Raw genomic sequence first — 18,083 nt, 5'->3', positions numbered from 1 at the left:
CCTTCCCTCACTCGAGAACAAGAACCCGAGATACTTGAACTCCTCCACTCCAGGCAAGGACTCATTTCCGACCCAGAGAGGGCACTCCACCCTTGTCCAACTGACTGCCATGGTCTCAGTTTAAGAGGTGCTGATTCTCATCCCGGCGGTCTCGCACTCGGCTGCAAACTGATCCAGTGAGAGCTGTAGGTTCTGGCCAGATGATGCCAACAGGACCACATCATGTGCAAAAAGGAGACGCGGAATCCTGAGGCCACCAAACTGAACCCCCTCCACCACATGGCTACGCCAAGAAATTCTGCCCATAAAAGTTATGAACAGAATCGGTGACAAAGGGCAGCCCTGGCAGAGTCCAACTCCCACCAGGAACCAGTCTGACTTACTGCTGGCCATCAGAACCAAGCTCCTGCTCCGTTTGTACAGGGACTGGATAGCCCGTAGAAGCGGGCTCTGTGCCCTATACTCCCAGAGGAATCCCAGAGGGACACAGTTCAATGCCTTCTCCAAATCCACAAAACACTGGTCAACAATCAAATGCTTGTATAATTGCTGACCAGCTTTTTGCATATTTCCAATAGTATTTTGCCCATTCATCTTTAGCAATGAGCTGCAATTCTTTCAGATTGGAGGGTCTCTTGCCATCACCCTGATCTTTAACTCCCTCCACAGATTCTCAATGGGTTTCAAGTCAGGACTTTGGTTGGGTCACTGCAAAATGTTAATGTTTTCGTCCACCTACCATTTCTTCTCCACTTTTGCTGTGTGTTTGGGTCATTATGCTGAAATCTCCACAGGTGCCCTAGTTTCTTTGCAGACTGCTTAATGCTGTTGAGAAATTTGATTTATGGAGCTTATTTCATGGTGTAGTTTACTGTGATTAGGTTCCCTGGTCCACTGGCTGAAAAACATCCCCAAATCATTAGGTTCTCACCTCGATGCTTGACAGTGGGGATGGTGTTTTTAGGGTTGAAGGCTTCTCCTTTTTTATCCCAAATGAAGGATACATCAAGGTGGCCAAACAGTTCAATTTTTGTTTCATCTGACCATAAATCAGAAGATGTTGGAACCAGCAGAGCCCAGATTCACCAGTACGGCCTTGGTGGTGATCCTTGGATTCTTCATCACCTCTCTCACTATCCTCAGGGTAAGCACAAGTGTCACTTTTGGCTTCTGACATCATCCTCTGGGATGATCCACAGTGCTGAACACTGTGTGTTGCACTGTAGCCACTGAACCGGAAAACATTTAGATTTGGCATTGTAGCCCTTTCCTGACTTGTGAGCAGCCAACACAAGCAGCTACAACTAGCTTCTTTGAATCAGGCATGACTATAATTCAGTGTGTTTGTGTTCCATGACTGCTGTTTTCACCCGTTGAGCTGATGCTTCAGAACAGCTTGGACTATTTGAAATGGTATTGAAGTTTGGATTTTCCCATTGACTCTGACAGTGTAATGCTACTGGTTGGTTCACAGCAGGAGGTGGACACATATGTAAAGATAGTGGTTCGTTTGCAGCAGGAGGCAGACACAATCACAAATAGACATGGGTTTTATTAACCACACCATGAGCCACATTAGTGTAACGTTTGACACGCTACAGGGCTAGGAGGCGGACACAAACGCTGAGGAGAGCGAGATTTATTAAAGGGGATTCCATAGTCGAGGTCGTAAGGGCCGGCATGGGTCATATTGGGAGGGCAATCATAACACGACAGATAAATAGGCATACTGACACAAGAACAAAACGAAGCAGGGAAACACCGAACAGGGACTATAAAACAAGACACAGGTGGAGACAATGACGACATGGGCGAGGCAGACAGAGGGAAACCATGGTTACAAACAAGCAAGGCAGGATCCACGGGCAAGGAACAACTCAGACACGAGGAGCAGGGAAACCGGAGTGACAGCTAGGAGAGGGGGGCGTAGCCCAACATGACACTACTGTACTTAAGTACTAAAATGCTGTATCTGTACTTTACTGGAATTTTTTTTTCTCCTACTTCCACTTTTACTTAATACTTTTACTCCGATAATTTTTTTACATGCTGTATAGTTACTCGTTACAATTATAAACATGTTAGCTAGGAATCAAACCCATATCATCACTGCCAGAGGGGTAGATCGAGCAGGCTGTCTCATGAGAGAACTGTGCATTCTCCGGTGGCGTCCCGCCTTCACTCTGCTGCCTACCTTCACTGAACACTTGACCTTTGTAAGCCTTAGTCTGATTTGAGATGGAAGGTAACACCTACTTCACCACTTTCAGCACCTTCCACACCTCCAACATCGATTGATCGTGGCGGTGAGGGAGAGAAAGGAGACCACCCTTGGCCCTACCTAGAGACAATGTTTTCGTTTGCCAAAGTGAAATATAATTCCTATAGGTTGAAGTGCCTACTCTACCTCCTTAAAGAGTGTGAAATATTGGACTTCAAAAATTCACATTTGAACTTGAAGAAACACATCAAGGTAAGTTACAAATATTACGCACAGAACACACACCAGCTTGAGCTATCTGTAAGTGCTACCTAGGTTAGCTGTCTTAGCTAACCAACTAACCTAATTATGTTCATGAGGTTCTGCAGTCTTCACTTAACATTGTGAGTTTTGTCAAATATACCTTGAATTGACATAAAAAATGCAATATGGTATGTCCCATTATTTAAAATAACATACAATCTAAGGCTAATGTCAGTTGTCTTTCATTATGAACATTTTAGACTACCTGAGGTAAATGCTGTTGAGCTAATGCACATGAGGGAGCTTAAGTACTGTCTTGAGAACTAGCCAGGCCGTGTTTCCCGCCAAGATTGCTGCTGTTGCCAACAGCTCCCTCACCTAAAAATACTACCTTATTACTACCTTACTACCTTACTACCTAAAAATACTACCTTATTTTTAGGTTTAAGCTATCTAGAAGACTCATAAAATTCATTAAATTTAACTGGTTTGGTAGCTTGGTCAGTTAAGATTGTGACAATGACTCCATTGTATTAGTTTTACTGTTTGCAGTTTACGCTTTCATTTTGTTTTATAATTCATTTGACATCAGGTTATCAAGTTCTGATGTTGAATTTTCTGTTTTACAGGTATTTGAATTCACATTTTGCTGCAACTGTAGATGAATTGGAATTGTCAGTTTTGTAGTTTTTCTTCATATGTTGAAAAAAATATAGTAAATCATTACAGTCATGTATGTGGAAGACGGGGTTTCAGTTTTATTTATCCAAACTGTCTAACAGTTCTTAAATCTCATGTGGAATTTGCACATGTGTAACAACATTAAGCAGCATTTTCTTCATTTGAAACGACATTTGAGAAACAGAGAAACAGTGAACTGTCCTTTTGTGGAGTGCTCTTTTAAATCTAGGGTAATTTCTACATTTACTGCAATTTGTCATCAATCCACCTAGCTTTGCTTTGTAAGACTGAACATATCAAGATTTATGGGTATGATAGGGTTCTGGAGCCAGAGATTAAATATGTTCAATGTCTAGAAACAGATGGTGCGTGTAGAGAAACTTGCATGTAACGTGAAAGGGACACTGTTGTATGTTGTAGCAGATAATTTGGCTGCACACTCATTAGGTGGATTTCAGCAGTCTTTTAATGTAGGAAAGTTTTGTAGGTTTTGCTTGGCTAGTCATGAAGACATTCAGGCTTGTGGTGTTAGAACTGGGAACTTTGTTTTAAGCTCACCAGAGTTGTTTAATGATGCTGTAAATGTATTGAAGCAGCAAGAACTATAGTGTGTTGATGGTGTAAAACGATACGTGTTTCACGCGTATAGGGGCTTTCCACCTGATTTCCTCCAAGATGTACTGGAAGGCATTGTAGCAGTGGAACTGAGTCTGTGCCTTACAGATTTCATTCCCAAAACTACTTCACATTGGAAGAACTTAACAGTGAAATACAAGGCTTTCCTTTTAAATTTTCTGACAAAACAAATCAAAAGTTTCCATCAACTTGTAGAAAGAACAAAACTGCAGGTGGTAATGGACACGAAAACTTGTGTGTTTCCTGCCACTCCTGATTGGGCAGCGGGTTCCAGAAGGTGATCAAACCTGGGAATTGGTGCTTGAGCTGAAAGACTTGGTGGTGTTGATGTCAACACCTTTTTTTCACACCAACCTCCAACCTTTGCTACCTGCAGTCCAAAATATCAGACCACAGACAGTTGATTCTGAATGTTTTCCCTGAAAACAAGTTGTCACTTCATAGAACATTATCCTCAGCTTATATAGAAATTTGGACCCCTTACTGACATTTGGACCATCAGGTTTGAAGCCAAACATTCCTTTTTCAAAAAGGTAGTCCGTGATGCATGCAATTTTAAAAACATTCTGCTTACTCTGGCCTCAAGGCATCATCTTATATTGGCATACTATGTTGAAATGCTAAGCATTTTCAAACCAGAAGAAGAATGTATGCATTGATATCTTGGACAGCGGGATCAGACAAGATATCCTAAATAGGTTTGGTAACATTTGCTCTGTTTAACTGACTCCTAGCATCACCTTAAAAGGTAAAAAGTATTCAAAGGGAATGATCCTGTCTGTTGGAAGCACAAGTGGACTACCAGACTTCAGAAGAATTTTGGAAATATGTATTGTGATGGATAGTCAAATTTGATTATAAGACCTTTTACAGCATACTTTGTGGAGCATTTGAGAAGTTATCTTGTGAAGAAAAGCACTGCTGAATGTCTTTTAGTAGCACCAGAGGATCTTAATGACTACATACAACTTGTCATACATTGTTCAGGGTCTCATGCTCGTCACTCCCAGGACATTTTTTGCTGAATTAAAGCTACTGTGTTTTATTTAATCTTACAATTATTGTACACATTCCCAGCATTAAATAAATGGGTGTCCTGTGACGAGATAAAGGAGCATTTGGGGGAGAGATGTGTATAATTGGATTTGATAGTGTATTTGTGACATTGTGTGCATTGTGTCCTTCTTTTCAGTTAAAAGTGTTTAACAATGCTGCTTCGATATCTGATATGTCATCATATCAGAAAGTGAAATACAACGCCTCACAATTGAAAATATCCCTGCAAATGTTGGAGCTATGTGCAGCTTTAAGAACAGACCTTGGACTGAGGGGACAGTTTATTTTACAGTTTGAAGATCCAGAATTCAATAATCAGTTGTGCAACATAACTGACATCAAAGATCTTCCAGTGGAGCGGGCAACATTAAAAGAACTGTTCACTGCTGATGTCACCCAGTCCTGTTGTACCTTGGACACATGCAGCTGGTCATCTCCAGGTAGTGGGAGTTCAGTGGAATAGCCTGAACCTTTCTTGATTCCACAGTTCTCACATGATGTGGAACTCCTGCTGAAAGAAGATAAATTGTAGGTATGCTAAGGATGGTTCTGTGATGATGATTCCAAAAGCTGTGAAGACGTGTAAAGAAATAAAAAAAAGGGTGAAGGTAATTATTTTCCAGATTCATTGGAAGGACAAAATTCAGAAAATGCAGAGGAGAAACGCAAGATGATGGTGCTTGAAATGCAGAAGAAAAATCCTGATCTTCAGCTATTAGATGAACTGATGACTCATACGTTGTCACACCGGAGACAAGAGATCATAGGTGATGAGCCACTTATTGCAGAGGTCTTCAACAGATGGCCAGCCCTCTTCACTGAGAGACAGGTAGTCACATGTGCTATGTCGGATAATGTTTTCAGAAGTGCTGTATGTAGCTATTATTAAATGTCTGTCTTCTCAGATTCAGGTAGAGTTCAAGAGAGTCATCACCATAGAGCTTTACCAGTTTTTTCTTGATGGACTTGACGCTCTGGTACTACTAGTATTACTAGTAAGACAATAGTCATTGGTATATCATGGATACATTATTGGTTCTATATTGGCAATCCATTGCTTAGGTCAGTGCTTCTCATTCTCAGTTCTTGGGTTAGCATTAGAAGTTAATTTTTCAAATATGAAAACTGGATTATGGTAGAAATTTCAATATATTGTGTAAATATTGCACTTGTGGATAATATGGTGACGGTCCTTTTGTTTCTGATATTGAAGGCTCATGCTGATACACTGGATGTGGCTGAGGGGAATGCCAGTTGGTCTGCTGATAGGATATGAAGGTGTTCTACAGGGGGCATTTCCTCAGGAGATCTTTAGCGTGGCAGTTGTGGCTGAGGAAAATATTGTACTACACAACTTCAAAGATATGCCAAACAGCTTTGCCATACTTATGGGCATCATCTAATGTGTGAATCTTGAGTATCCACAAGCTATGAAGTATTCCTTTGAGTTTCTGCAGCGAGTGGTGATGAAGATCAAACCTGACCAAGCCTCTTTTAAGGTAACTTAAAAGTTTAGGTCTGTATTGAAGGAAAACTAAAGATTCTCACACTTGCATAAAAAAGGACTGAAAAAGGAAACAAATTTTTCAAAAATGTTATCTAGTTTCCTAGTTCATGGCATGTAGAGTTTTGCTGATGTTTCTGCACTAAGCAAGCCATTTGTGGAAATGTGTAAAGAAAATTTGGAATGTGACAATGTTTTTACATTATTTCTACTTGAAAAATATTGTCAGGAATTTCTTGACATGAAATATGTAAGTTGAAGGCAATAACTGTCACGGTGGGGACGCCAGGTCGCTGCCAGAAGGCGCATGTATCCTCTCACACTGCTTCACAACACACGCCCCCGAGCACCAAACCACTCCTACCGTCCCGTTCACCGGAGTATTAGCACCTGTTCCCCATTAGGTTGTGCACCCTTTTTATTCACGCAGGTCGTTCGGTCCAGTGCTGCACATTGCCTCGCTGGGAGCGCGTCGCTGGACCTCACTCAGCCTCTGCTGTCTGACTATTCCTTTTTGGAAGTCACTAAGCTACTGCTTTGCAGACTCTCTTTGTTGGTTTAAAGGATGGAAAATAAAGATAATTCGTTGCAACCCTCGCCTTCGGCCGCCTCTGTCCCCGCGTCACAATAACTGGGACAAGTTAACTAACCTCATGTTAATAAGTGATCAGTATTATAAACGTTCATTGCTAAGTTGAAATAATGCATGCTGTAAAGTCAAATCAACCTGGAGAGAGGATTTCAAAGCCAATCTGAACTCAAATTAATAAGTTAAAATAAGTATTAATTTCAATTTGATTTAACTTGGAACTTTAAGGCAGTTTTTGAGGTAATATTTTTACAGTGTAATTGGACTTTTTACTTTCATTACTTGAGTAATAAATTTTAGAATAAACTACTTGCAATACTTCAGTACAAAAAATGCTGAATACTTCTGTACTTAAGTATAAAAAAGAACACTATAACTTCTACTCAAGTAACTTTTTTGAAAGAGTACTTGTACTTTTACTCAAGTATGTGTCTCTAATACTTTATACATGTCTGTCAACATCCTTTAGGTCAGATTGGAGTTTGATTAGACTGTTTGATAATGGAACTCTGGGTATTTTGCTACCTTAAATGATATATTTTGTGTTCATGATTGTTCAGAGCCCTTAGTCACATATATTAGCTCAGTTACACACAGCAGATGTCAGTATATTTAGGTCCAGTGTCATGAAACAGGAAGTCATTGTACCTATTAATGAGAAGAGAGCTTATCTTACACTATCAGTATAGTCTGACCACCAGCAACAGGCAAGTGTGTGAGATTAAAAAGGTTTAATATAGTAAGCAAATATCCAACAGAATTTCAGAAAATGTGCTTCATCTAATGTTTGCTGACTTTCCAGTAACTGTCTGATTAAACATGTAAGAACACCTGCATCATCTGTCATCAGTGACTAGAGGAAGACAGAGAGCTGCTCAACACTAATCATGGACAACCAGCAGCATGTCTGATCTTACTTAAGGGAAGTCCGCCCTCTGCTGGATGTGCAGAGGAACGTCGCTTGATTAGTAACTGGTGAAATCACAATTATACATAATCTTTTAATTGTTTCATTTTCTATTGTAATAAAAGCAATTTCTCTAAAGATGTCATATTTTTATATATTTAAATAATATGCTGTGACCTACAGTACTTATGGAGTCCCCTTTAGGCCTAAACTAAGGAGTGCAGTGGTTCTATGGTGCCCCCTAGTGGCTCTATGTAACAATGGAATCAAGAAAGGAGTAAATTTTTGGAAACAGTGTGTTATGTCCTTGTCTAATAAATATCAGCCTTGATTTTCAGATCAATCGTTTTGTCAGTTTGTGATAGTGTAGATCACGGGCTCCGCCCACCTGAGGGACGCACACGACGTCACAAAACAACAACAACAACAGCCGCTGTGGACGGAGGCGACCGGTAGGGGGCTGCCTCACCGTGACAGACGCCCCCACCAAGCCGCACTCCCCTCCACTGGGTGTGTGGCACACAGCGGCTGCACACAAAACATGAAGGGGCAGGAAGGCAGGGACAGGCAGGGACACGCCTCCTGCAGTCCGGGAGCTGAAACACAAAACATAGAACACTAATTAGCTCACCTCCCTGGGCGGGACCCTGGACCGACTGGGCCATTAACAACACAAAACCACGCCCTGGTCGGTCACAGGGCCCTCACGCCCTAACCGACCTTCAGCCGGTGAGCCCCACAGGTGAGCCCCTTTTTTTTTTTTTTTTTTTTTTTTAATTGGCCCACCTCCACCCCCCCATCTTTGGAGGACAACTTTGTTTTTATATCAAATAATGGATCAAATAATAACAATTCTGTATGATATAGTGTGAAGTGATAATTATTGGGATTAGGTGGACCATGAGAGGTTAGAGTATAGAAAAGAGGGGAAAAGAAAAGGGGGAGAGAGAGAACAAAAAGGAAAAAGACAGAAGGGTGGGAAAAAAAAAAATAAATTATATATATATATATATATATATATATATATATATATATATATATATACACATACACACACACACACACACACACACGTACACATATGTATAAAAAAAGAACAAGCAGCTCAAATGACCACTGCAAAGAAGAGCAGAAAGTGTACCCAAGACATACAGCACAAATGACTGATGTATAAGTGTGTGAATATGTGTTTATGTGCAACACAAAAGTGCAACATAGGATAAATGTATGTAAAAATGTAAAAATATCCTTTATTGTCCTTAGTGTATGTGTGTGCCTCCCCGAGGCGTGGCTACTTCACCTCCTGGACCTACCTCCTCCCAGAGCTGACGCCTTCTGCTAGGGGTCACCCCAGCCTCCTGGGGAGGGGCTCTTTATGACTCCACAACATAAGGGGGCTCCTGCCAGGTGGAGACCCCCACAAGGTCCAGGAACACCACGCCACTGCCAGGGGTAAGCACCTGCACAGAAAACACACACACACACACACACACCAACACAAAACACAAACGCACCCTACCCTATCAGGGCCTCTCTCGGGAGCGATGCCCTCCACAGCCGGTACCCCCCAAACACACATTTAAGGGGAGGAGCATGCGAGGGATTACACGCAACATTTGACGCCCAGCTCGTGTTCGCAGTCACTCCCCACATGAAACACAAGACAAAACGACAAAACGAGGTGACGGTGAGGAGCGGCACCAGTGTCACATAAAACATTCAACATGAAACACAACGAGCACACACACTGATCCACACGTCCGTTAACATGTACACACATTTTACCTCTCACGAAACATGAAGAGTCTTCCAGGGAAGATGCCCTGGTCCTCGCCGTGCCACAAACACGAACGCACGGCGGAACTCTTCAAAACAAACATACAACAGACACGAAGAGTTTTCCCAGGAAGACTGCCCTGGTCCTCGCCGTGCCACAAACACAACACAAAAGCACGGCGGAACTCTTCACAAAACACCACGCAGACAAAAACTTACCACGAGACATGACCACGAACGAAGGAGAAAGTAAAGGAGACTCGGCGGCTTCCGAAAGCGGCTGGTCATTCTGTGACGGGTGGGTTGAGCAACTAAAAAGGAAGCGATCACGCCAAGTCTCAGGGAAAAAGGATGGTTTAATTGAAAGTGCGCAAACCAAAAACCTGTGCAATAGTTCCAAATTAAGGATACGATGACCAGCGGTCAACTGGTACAAAAACAAGACATATATAGGCAAACAAACGACCCTCAGGTGAGACAGATCACGGGCTCCGCCCACCTGAGGGACGCACACGACTAGGGCTGCCACAAACGATTATTTTTATAGTCAACTAATCACCGATTAATTTTTATGATTAGTCGACTAATCGGATCGTGCGTTAATTGAATATAAAACATACAGCTTATCACACTAGAATGCAACTGCTATTATATAATCATCATTAGATTTCAGCTAAAAATAAAAACAATTAAGATCATAGTTCATTAAACCTTTAATGAAATATGCAACTTGTTGCAACAATTATTAAAATAAGTATAAGGCACTGGCTTAAACAACGCAAAAATAAATACAATAATAAAGAATTTTTTTTTTTTAGGTTTTTCTTTCTTTCATTTGTCTCTGGCATCAAACATAGCTACATATAAATCAAATTAGGTAGGTACCTGAAACTAAGGAATTATTCACAAAAATAAAGTTTTGGTCTCACTGACGTTACAGAAAACACACGAATGCGTGCTAAGGCTAATGAAACAAATCGCCATCACTAATGTTATCTTTTACAGTTACCACGATAAGTAAGTACAAAGTTAGCGCTCTGTTTACGGTAACGTTAGCAGCTAACTAGCGATTTAGATTACAGAGATGACGGTCCCTCTTCATCATTGTCATAATAAGCCACAACATGCTTCAGGTGCTCGTACACGCGTTTCGGAACCCGGTTACGGAAAATGATCCCACAATTTTGAGTTCCGTAGCCGGGTAGCCATGATACCAGTCTGTATAATGTCCTGGGATATCGTCCACTGTCTACCTCGGTTTCCACTACTGCGCATGTGCGTTAGGGACAGAAAGGCAGACGCGACCGCAGCAGTATGGGGAGAAAAAAAAAAAAAACACGACGCATCGACTATTAAATTAGTCGTCGACTATTTTAATAGTCGACATAATCGTGACTAGTCGACTAATCGTGGCAGCCCTACACACGACGTAACAAAACAACAACAACAACAGCCGCTGTAGACGGAGGCGACCGGTAGGGGGCCGCCTCACCGTGACAATAGTAAGTCATTATTTCGATATATCTCAAAATAACGACTTAGTATCTCGAAATAATGACTTAGTATCTCCAAATAATGAGATAGTAATTTACTTAATAATGAGAAAAATATATATATGTGCTGTTTTTTTTTTATTTTAGGTGGCAGGAATGGGCTTCCATACAGCAGCATGCTAAACACACAACTGGCAAAACATCACACACTTTTGGAACATTTCAACCAAAACTCTTGCAACTCTTGCCAAAACAATATTTTTGCATCCAAACGCTATACAAAAATATCAGATGATTAGCCTTTCATATATGTGACTACACACTGAAGTGACAAATGGAAAACACTACAACCATGTGTGTTCAGTTTGTAGTCTGCTGTGAAGGTCTGTTGGAGGTCTCACATATACATGAATATTCACAAATATTGAGGTTATTTCTGCATATTCAGTAAATTTACACCATAAAGTTAAATGCAATTACAAGGGGAAGATTTTTTCCTTGGTTTTGGATGAACACTACACCAACACATGCTGTATATACTGTAAACACATGGACAACAAAAACAACAACAAAAAAAGAAAAACAAAAATACAAAATAACCTCAAGCTTCTTCAGTAAAGGTTCTGGCACCTTTTACCTAAACTACAGGGAGTGTCTCCTGCTTTATTCAAGACTAGACTGGAAACATTTCATGCAGCAAGAATGTTTAGAAGTTGAGATCAATGAATGCGTCATGATGGCAATGTGTAAACTGAGTATCCATTTCCTCTGTAACAGAAAAAAAAACATCTCTAATTTATCCTGACATTTCTTTCCCCCTGTGAAATGACCATGCACAAGACACAGGTCTTGTGCTAAAGTTACTCCCATCTGAGTATTTAAAATTAAGCATTTACAGCACAGTATATACCATCATATCACCAGTTGGACAGTAGAGTAGACAGGCACTTCCTGTGTGGGGGAGCATATAAAATGACTGTTGGCATAGATAGCAGAGTCTTGCTGGAAGAGAGAGAAAGAGAGAGAGAGAGAGAGAGAGAGAGAGAGAGAGAGAGAGAGAGAGAGAAAGAGAGAGAGAGAGAGAGAGAGAGAGAGAGAGAGAAAATAATATTTGTTTGTTTTCGGAAGTAACAGAGAAGTAACTTAAAGTTCTAATTCTGGTTACACTGTCCACTGTAACATCAGACCAATTAAGAAAAACTGCAGTGATGTAGAACTGGATTGAAGACTCCTCTGCTGACTCATTTAAACTCACGTTTGTGCTGGTCTGCTCCCTCCTGCTGCTGACAGCTCGCCTCCTGCTGGAGAACCACAATAATAACACACACACACACACACACACACACACACACACACACACACACACACACACACACACACACACACACACACACACACACGCACGCGCACACACATGCACACACACACACACACACACACACACATACACACATCTCTGGTAGAAATGTAACTGCTGTAGAGTTTCTACAGTCTGGAGAAACAGAAACTGGCTCCATACTGCAGGGCAGGGGTGTACAAATGTTTTGCAAAGGAGGCTGGATTACTTTAAATGCAAATGAAGTATGATATTATGGGGGGCAGTTCTGACTAGTGGCCAGGTCTACTGCCATTTTCTGCTGTACGCATATTAAAGATCGTATGACAGAGGCTGTGGACTGGTGGAAATATGAACACGGGCCACATTTGCCAGACTTTGGACATACCTGCCATACTGTAATGATGAGAGTGAAGACTCTCTGGACGGGGCAATAAGCAGCCTACAGGCAGCATTATCAGGGTGTGTAATGTAAATGTGTCTTCAGATTCTTACCTCATCCACAGACACACAGCAGTGAGAGTCAGAAACAAACCCACAGAGACTCCAGAAGCTGTGTATGTCCCAGCTGGACTACCTGCATCAGGGAGGAGAGGACAGCATGTTACACAGACGTGGGGACACGTGGGGTCACAGACGTCTTGTTATAGGACATCATCAAACTGACACTGGAACAGCAAATGCAGGACAGCTGTCTCGATCTTTTTTTCTTCTTTTGCCTGTTTATATTTGTTTGAAAGTGGCCCACCTCTGACATTTGTGTGAATATTTAGGTAACAATAACATTCACTAATGATCTACATGGACATGAGAGCAGTTGTAATAAAAGTGATATTTGTATGACCATTTCATCAAAACAAATAAGAGTTGCAGAGCCATTTAGTATCATGGTGACAAGCAGATAATGGGATATGTACTGATGTATTGAAGATATGTATTGATGGTTTAGTTTTGTTGCACAGGGTTAGATGCAGCTGAATGTAACTGATCCAGAGTTAATGACAAGTCCAGGAACACACAGACAATGTGGTAGTTGTGGCACCAGCAGCAAAATAAAGGAGAATCAGTGCAGTAAAGAGCAGATTCACCAGATAGCCAAATCAAATACCTGTGGGATTTCAGTTGGAGTAAAATGACAGGTGACTCTGGTTGTAAAGTGTGATTGGTGGATCTTTGGCTGATTGACGACTTTGATGTATCAGTTACAGTGGGATTTTGGTGCAGACAAGCACGTGTAGTGGCATTGTGGATTCAGGATCACATGAACTGTGTCTACACATCACTTAAGAACACATCACACGATAGTGCACATACGTAACACATCCAGTAGGACGGTGGTGGAGTTGTGCTGTCCTAGCAGGTTGTGAGCGGTGCAGTAGTAGAGTCCACTGTGCTGGGAGCTGATGGTGGTGATGCTGTAATTCTGGCCTGTTCCCAGCAGTGTGTCTGCAGCTGCTCTCTGCCTAAACCAGGAGTAGGTGAGAACAGGAGGGTTTGCATCACTGCTGCAGGTCAGAGTCACTGAATCTCCCTCCACTCTCTCTCCAGAGGGAACCATCACTGCTCTGGTGTTTCTAGGAGGATCTGGTTGGGAGATTAATATAACTTCACAAGTTAATGCTGTTAAATGTGAAACAGAGAAATTATAAGTGTTAATTATAGAAACTGTTGCTAATTGTGAAATTATTGTTATTATTATTAATATTATTATTATTAGCAGTAGTAGTAGTAGTATGAATTAATGTATGTTCAATTTATATAGCACCTTTCAAGATACCCAAGGTCGCTTTTACAATTTTAACACAGGTACAAGTCTTACACGACCAATCACACACCGGTAGTAGTAATTGTAATTATAGTGATGTTTCTGATTCATGATGAACTGACATTACATGCATAATCATTATGATTTTTGTATTAGTTTTAAGTTCTCCACTCAAACACAGGAGGAGAGAGGAGGTTCTCGTGGTCTTGAGTAGCACAGTGGTAGATTATAACTTACAACTGAATATAAGATTGATAGAAACACTATGTGGCATAAGGAACAAAATCTCTGAAACACCAACAAACCATCATAGATGAGAAGATGCTGTAGTTTTCTCATGTGGTAGCCAACATGTAACTCAAAATGAGATCATTGTACTCTAGTATAAGCTGCCAGTGAGACAGAGTGAGTGCAGTTTAAAGTGAGGACAAGAGGAAGAGATGAGAACACAACCACACCACCCTGATGTAGTTTTACTGAACCAGCTAGCCAGAGTCCACAAATGTATGTCCACATCAACAGAGAAATGTGTTTGGCAGTGAGTTATTAAGCATATAAGCAGAACCAACAGCTAAAGACAAACCAACATTTCTTTACTGTAATCATAAGGTGCCAGTGAGATGGTGACAGAGTGATGAGAGTTTAAATTGAGGGACTTACAGACAGCAGGAGAGCGGAGCTCCTCATATCCTCTTACTGCACAGGAGTAGCTGCCTGCATCCTCACTGCGTATATACAGTCTATCTGTGTTCTGGTTAGATACAGGCTGTCCGTTCCTGTACCAGATGTAGGTGGGGTTGAAGAACAGACTGCAGGTGGAGCTACAGTTCAGTGTGGTCCATGAATAAGATTTTGACACTGTAACCATCAGATCTGCAAGTAATTTTGGCAAGAACATTTTGGTGCACTTTTCCGTGTTATCTTTGGTGTTACATAGAATATTTTCTAGTTAACTAATCTTATGTGATTACCTGTGACAGACAGAGATACTCCAGGTTCACCAGTGTATTCACCCCCAGTACCATCAGTGTGGAATCTGAACCTGTATGTGTGAGCGTCACTCTCTCTCAGGTGAGTGATGGTCATACTACAGTCATTCTGGGAGCTCTGTCTGTACTTCACCCTCCCCTGATACTCCTCTTCCTCTCTCACATCCACAGACTCAACACCAACCTGCTGCTCTTTAATGAACCAGAATGATTTTGTCACTGTGTGTCCTCCAGGGTATTTATAAGAGCAGGAGAGATTAACAGATGAACCTTTCAGAGCACAGACATGTTCAAGAGTGTAAGTCACACCCCAACACATGTTACCCAGAACACCTGGAACAGAGAGAGAGAGAGAGAGAGAGAGAGAGAGAGAGAGAGAGAGAGAGAGAGAGAGTCAGAAAAAAAGTACTGGCCTTTAAACCTCTCATATAAATGTTGGTTCCTATCAGTTTCTTAGACTTACATGAACGCTATTGTAAATGTAGGCAGTGTCACTGCACTATTGAAACCAAATCACACCATTCTCTACATAACAGTACCAGTGAATCAGGTGAATTATCTCAGGCAGAAATGCCACACACTCTCATGTCATACCTAACCAGACTGAACTGGAATATATTATATATATTTATTGAATTATGAATAATGATTAAAAAATTGTTGTGTGTATTAAAATAATAAAACATGTGTGGCATAATAATATGTAGCATAAAATAGATAATTGTCACATCTATCCCCATAAGTCATGTATTTGTTTTGTTTTTCCATGTGCTCATGTTTTGGTTTCCCTTGTGTTCTCCTGCCTCACACCTGTCAGTTGTAATCAAGCCCCTTGTCACATGTTTCTAGTTTAGTCCCCTTGTTAGTCCTGTGTATTTAAACCCTGTTTTCTGTGTTTTGTTGCTGGTCTTTGTTGCTGTCTATTCAGCTCCTGTGTGTGACTGTTGCTGCATAATTGCACACAAATGCGTGCAGCCAAGCTAAAGCTAAAGTCTTTAATTTTCCAATGAGAGTCAAGATATCCTAATGGGAATGTTAGGATGGCAGAGGTACCAAAGCATCATACAAATAACAGAAACAGTAACAGTCCAGGTCATACACTCAGAGACAGTACAAGAGTACAAAAGGGCAAATCCATAAGAGAGAATCCAAATAAACAAAACAAGGGTGGGTTTCCCGAAACGTCCTGCCATCCTAACATTCCCAAAACTTCGTAACCTCGTATGAAACGTGTGAGGTTAAGAAGTACGTTTCGGGAAACTCACCCCAGGTCATAAACGTAAATATGGCATATCAGTATATCAGAACTACAGTAGCGAACCGTGACCATTAAACCTAGTCTCGCAACCCCCCCCCCCCCCCCCCCCCCCCGAAAAACTTTTTTTCCTCTCCTAATAAAGTGCAATAAAGAATGAAGAAAAACCGAGATGACAGTACAGCTTTAGAAACGCAATAAACAATAACATCTGTACTAGATAATTTGTTAAGCAAAATAAGTTTCCAAACAAAATAAGGTTTCACAACTCCGTGGTTCTCGGAAGCGGAATATGTAAATGAGGATGTCAAAGGACTGAATCGAAACTAGCTAGCGGCGGTACGCTAACTCCAGCTAGCGTCGCCACAGCGGGCAGAAATTATCATACAGTTAAGCCCGCCCACTAAGAGGGAAGATATGATTGGTCAATTTTATTGTCATTTGAAACTGGTATTGCGCTGAATTATAACTGCCAGGCCCTCTGTAAACGAACAGCGGGCATCACAGTCCTGATAGGGGGAGACACAGGCTCACAGGCTTCCACTTAACCCCTCACCTTCCAACACAGATTGAATAGACACGTGTGACGATGGGTGCGGCATTAAGGACGAGACACAGAATCCTCTTTGCAACAGACGTAACTTTAATTTAAACACGAATATAGCGCGTATAGCGCACGTAAAACACTGAATAGATACAGATACGTGTAAAAATTAGACAATGACGAGCACAGGACACTGCGCGAGTGCACATTAAATAGACAAACCACACTAGCCCCACGTGATTACGAGACAAGCCACAGGTGAGACGAATTATCACAAGACATAAACCACAACCATGCAGTTCCACAGACGCAGACGATGCACGCGGACAATGTAAACACACGCCCAAAAGGGAGGGGCCGGGGTCCTCAACGTCACAGACGCCCCCTCCAAGGGCACTACCCGTCCCGGGGTGCCAACAGGACCGAGTGCCCCGAACCCACGACGATGGGCGGATCCGACGCGCTCAGTCCTGCGTCTGGGAGGTGACTGCCCTCGGTGAAGCGTCCGCCACGAACTGCCTAGAACACCCTTCCTGGGAAAACAGGGGAAAAGACGTTAGACAAACACAATGGAACAGACACGAATACACACACAGGTACATTCACACATAGAGGAACAAAAGGGAAAAAGGGGTTTGGCACACATACGGGAAGACTCACAAACACTGGGACAGACAAACATGTAACAGGCGCCAAGCTACGCGCCAGGAGGAGAGCGATGAGGGGAGAGAGATCGGGAGCTGCAGGCGCTGCTGTGGACGGTCCTCCTCCAGCCTTTGCTGCGAAGTCTCCGCTGGGAGCAGCACGGCTGGGGGACGTGCCTGGTGCAGCGCGACTGGCGGACGTGTCAGGGGCAGCGCGGCTGGCGTACGTGTCAGGGGCAGCGTGGCTGGCAGACGCCCTGAGCAGGTCGCAGGGGAGGTCCTCATCGTTCTACAGCTCCTCCTCTTTCCCCCGGCTCCACTCCATGGACTGTTCAGGGCTGCCACCCCGGGAGTAGTCCATTCCGCTCTCGCCGGATCGATCGGAGGGTGGACTCCTCTCCGGACTCCACCTCCCTGTAACAGTCCCGCTGGACCTCTCCGAGG

The 18,083-nt window shown here is 42.3% G+C and overlaps 1 protein-coding gene across 1 annotated transcript; it reads right to left on the bottom strand.

Moving 5' to 3' along the window:
• Positions 1 to 11,269: 11,269 nt before the first annotated feature.
• Positions 11,270 to 15,518, bottom strand: LOC143525497 (B-cell receptor CD22-like). Its single transcript, XM_077019565.1, has 6 exons — positions 15,179 to 15,518; positions 14,868 to 15,080; positions 13,757 to 14,026; positions 12,938 to 13,019; positions 12,362 to 12,407; positions 11,270 to 12,108 (listed from the first exon to the last, which is right to left on the bottom strand). Exons 1-6 carry the CDS (start codon positions 15,513 to 15,515, stop codon positions 12,019 to 12,021), a joined length of 1,038 nt encoding a protein of 345 aa, XP_076875680.1. The 5' UTR covers positions 15,516 to 15,518; the 3' UTR covers positions 11,270 to 12,018.
• Between the last annotated feature and the right edge of the window lie 2,565 nt (positions 15,519 to 18,083).

The sequence above is a fragment of the Brachyhypopomus gauderio genome, chromosome 1 (assembly GCF_052324685.1).
Source record: "Brachyhypopomus gauderio isolate BG-103 chromosome 1, BGAUD_0.2, whole genome shotgun sequence".
In the NCBI taxonomy this organism is placed as follows: domain Eukaryota; kingdom Metazoa; phylum Chordata; class Actinopteri; order Gymnotiformes; family Hypopomidae; genus Brachyhypopomus; species Brachyhypopomus gauderio.
The sequence above is the reverse complement of the archived record's forward strand: the minus strand, read 5'-3'. Positions and strand labels throughout refer to the sequence as shown.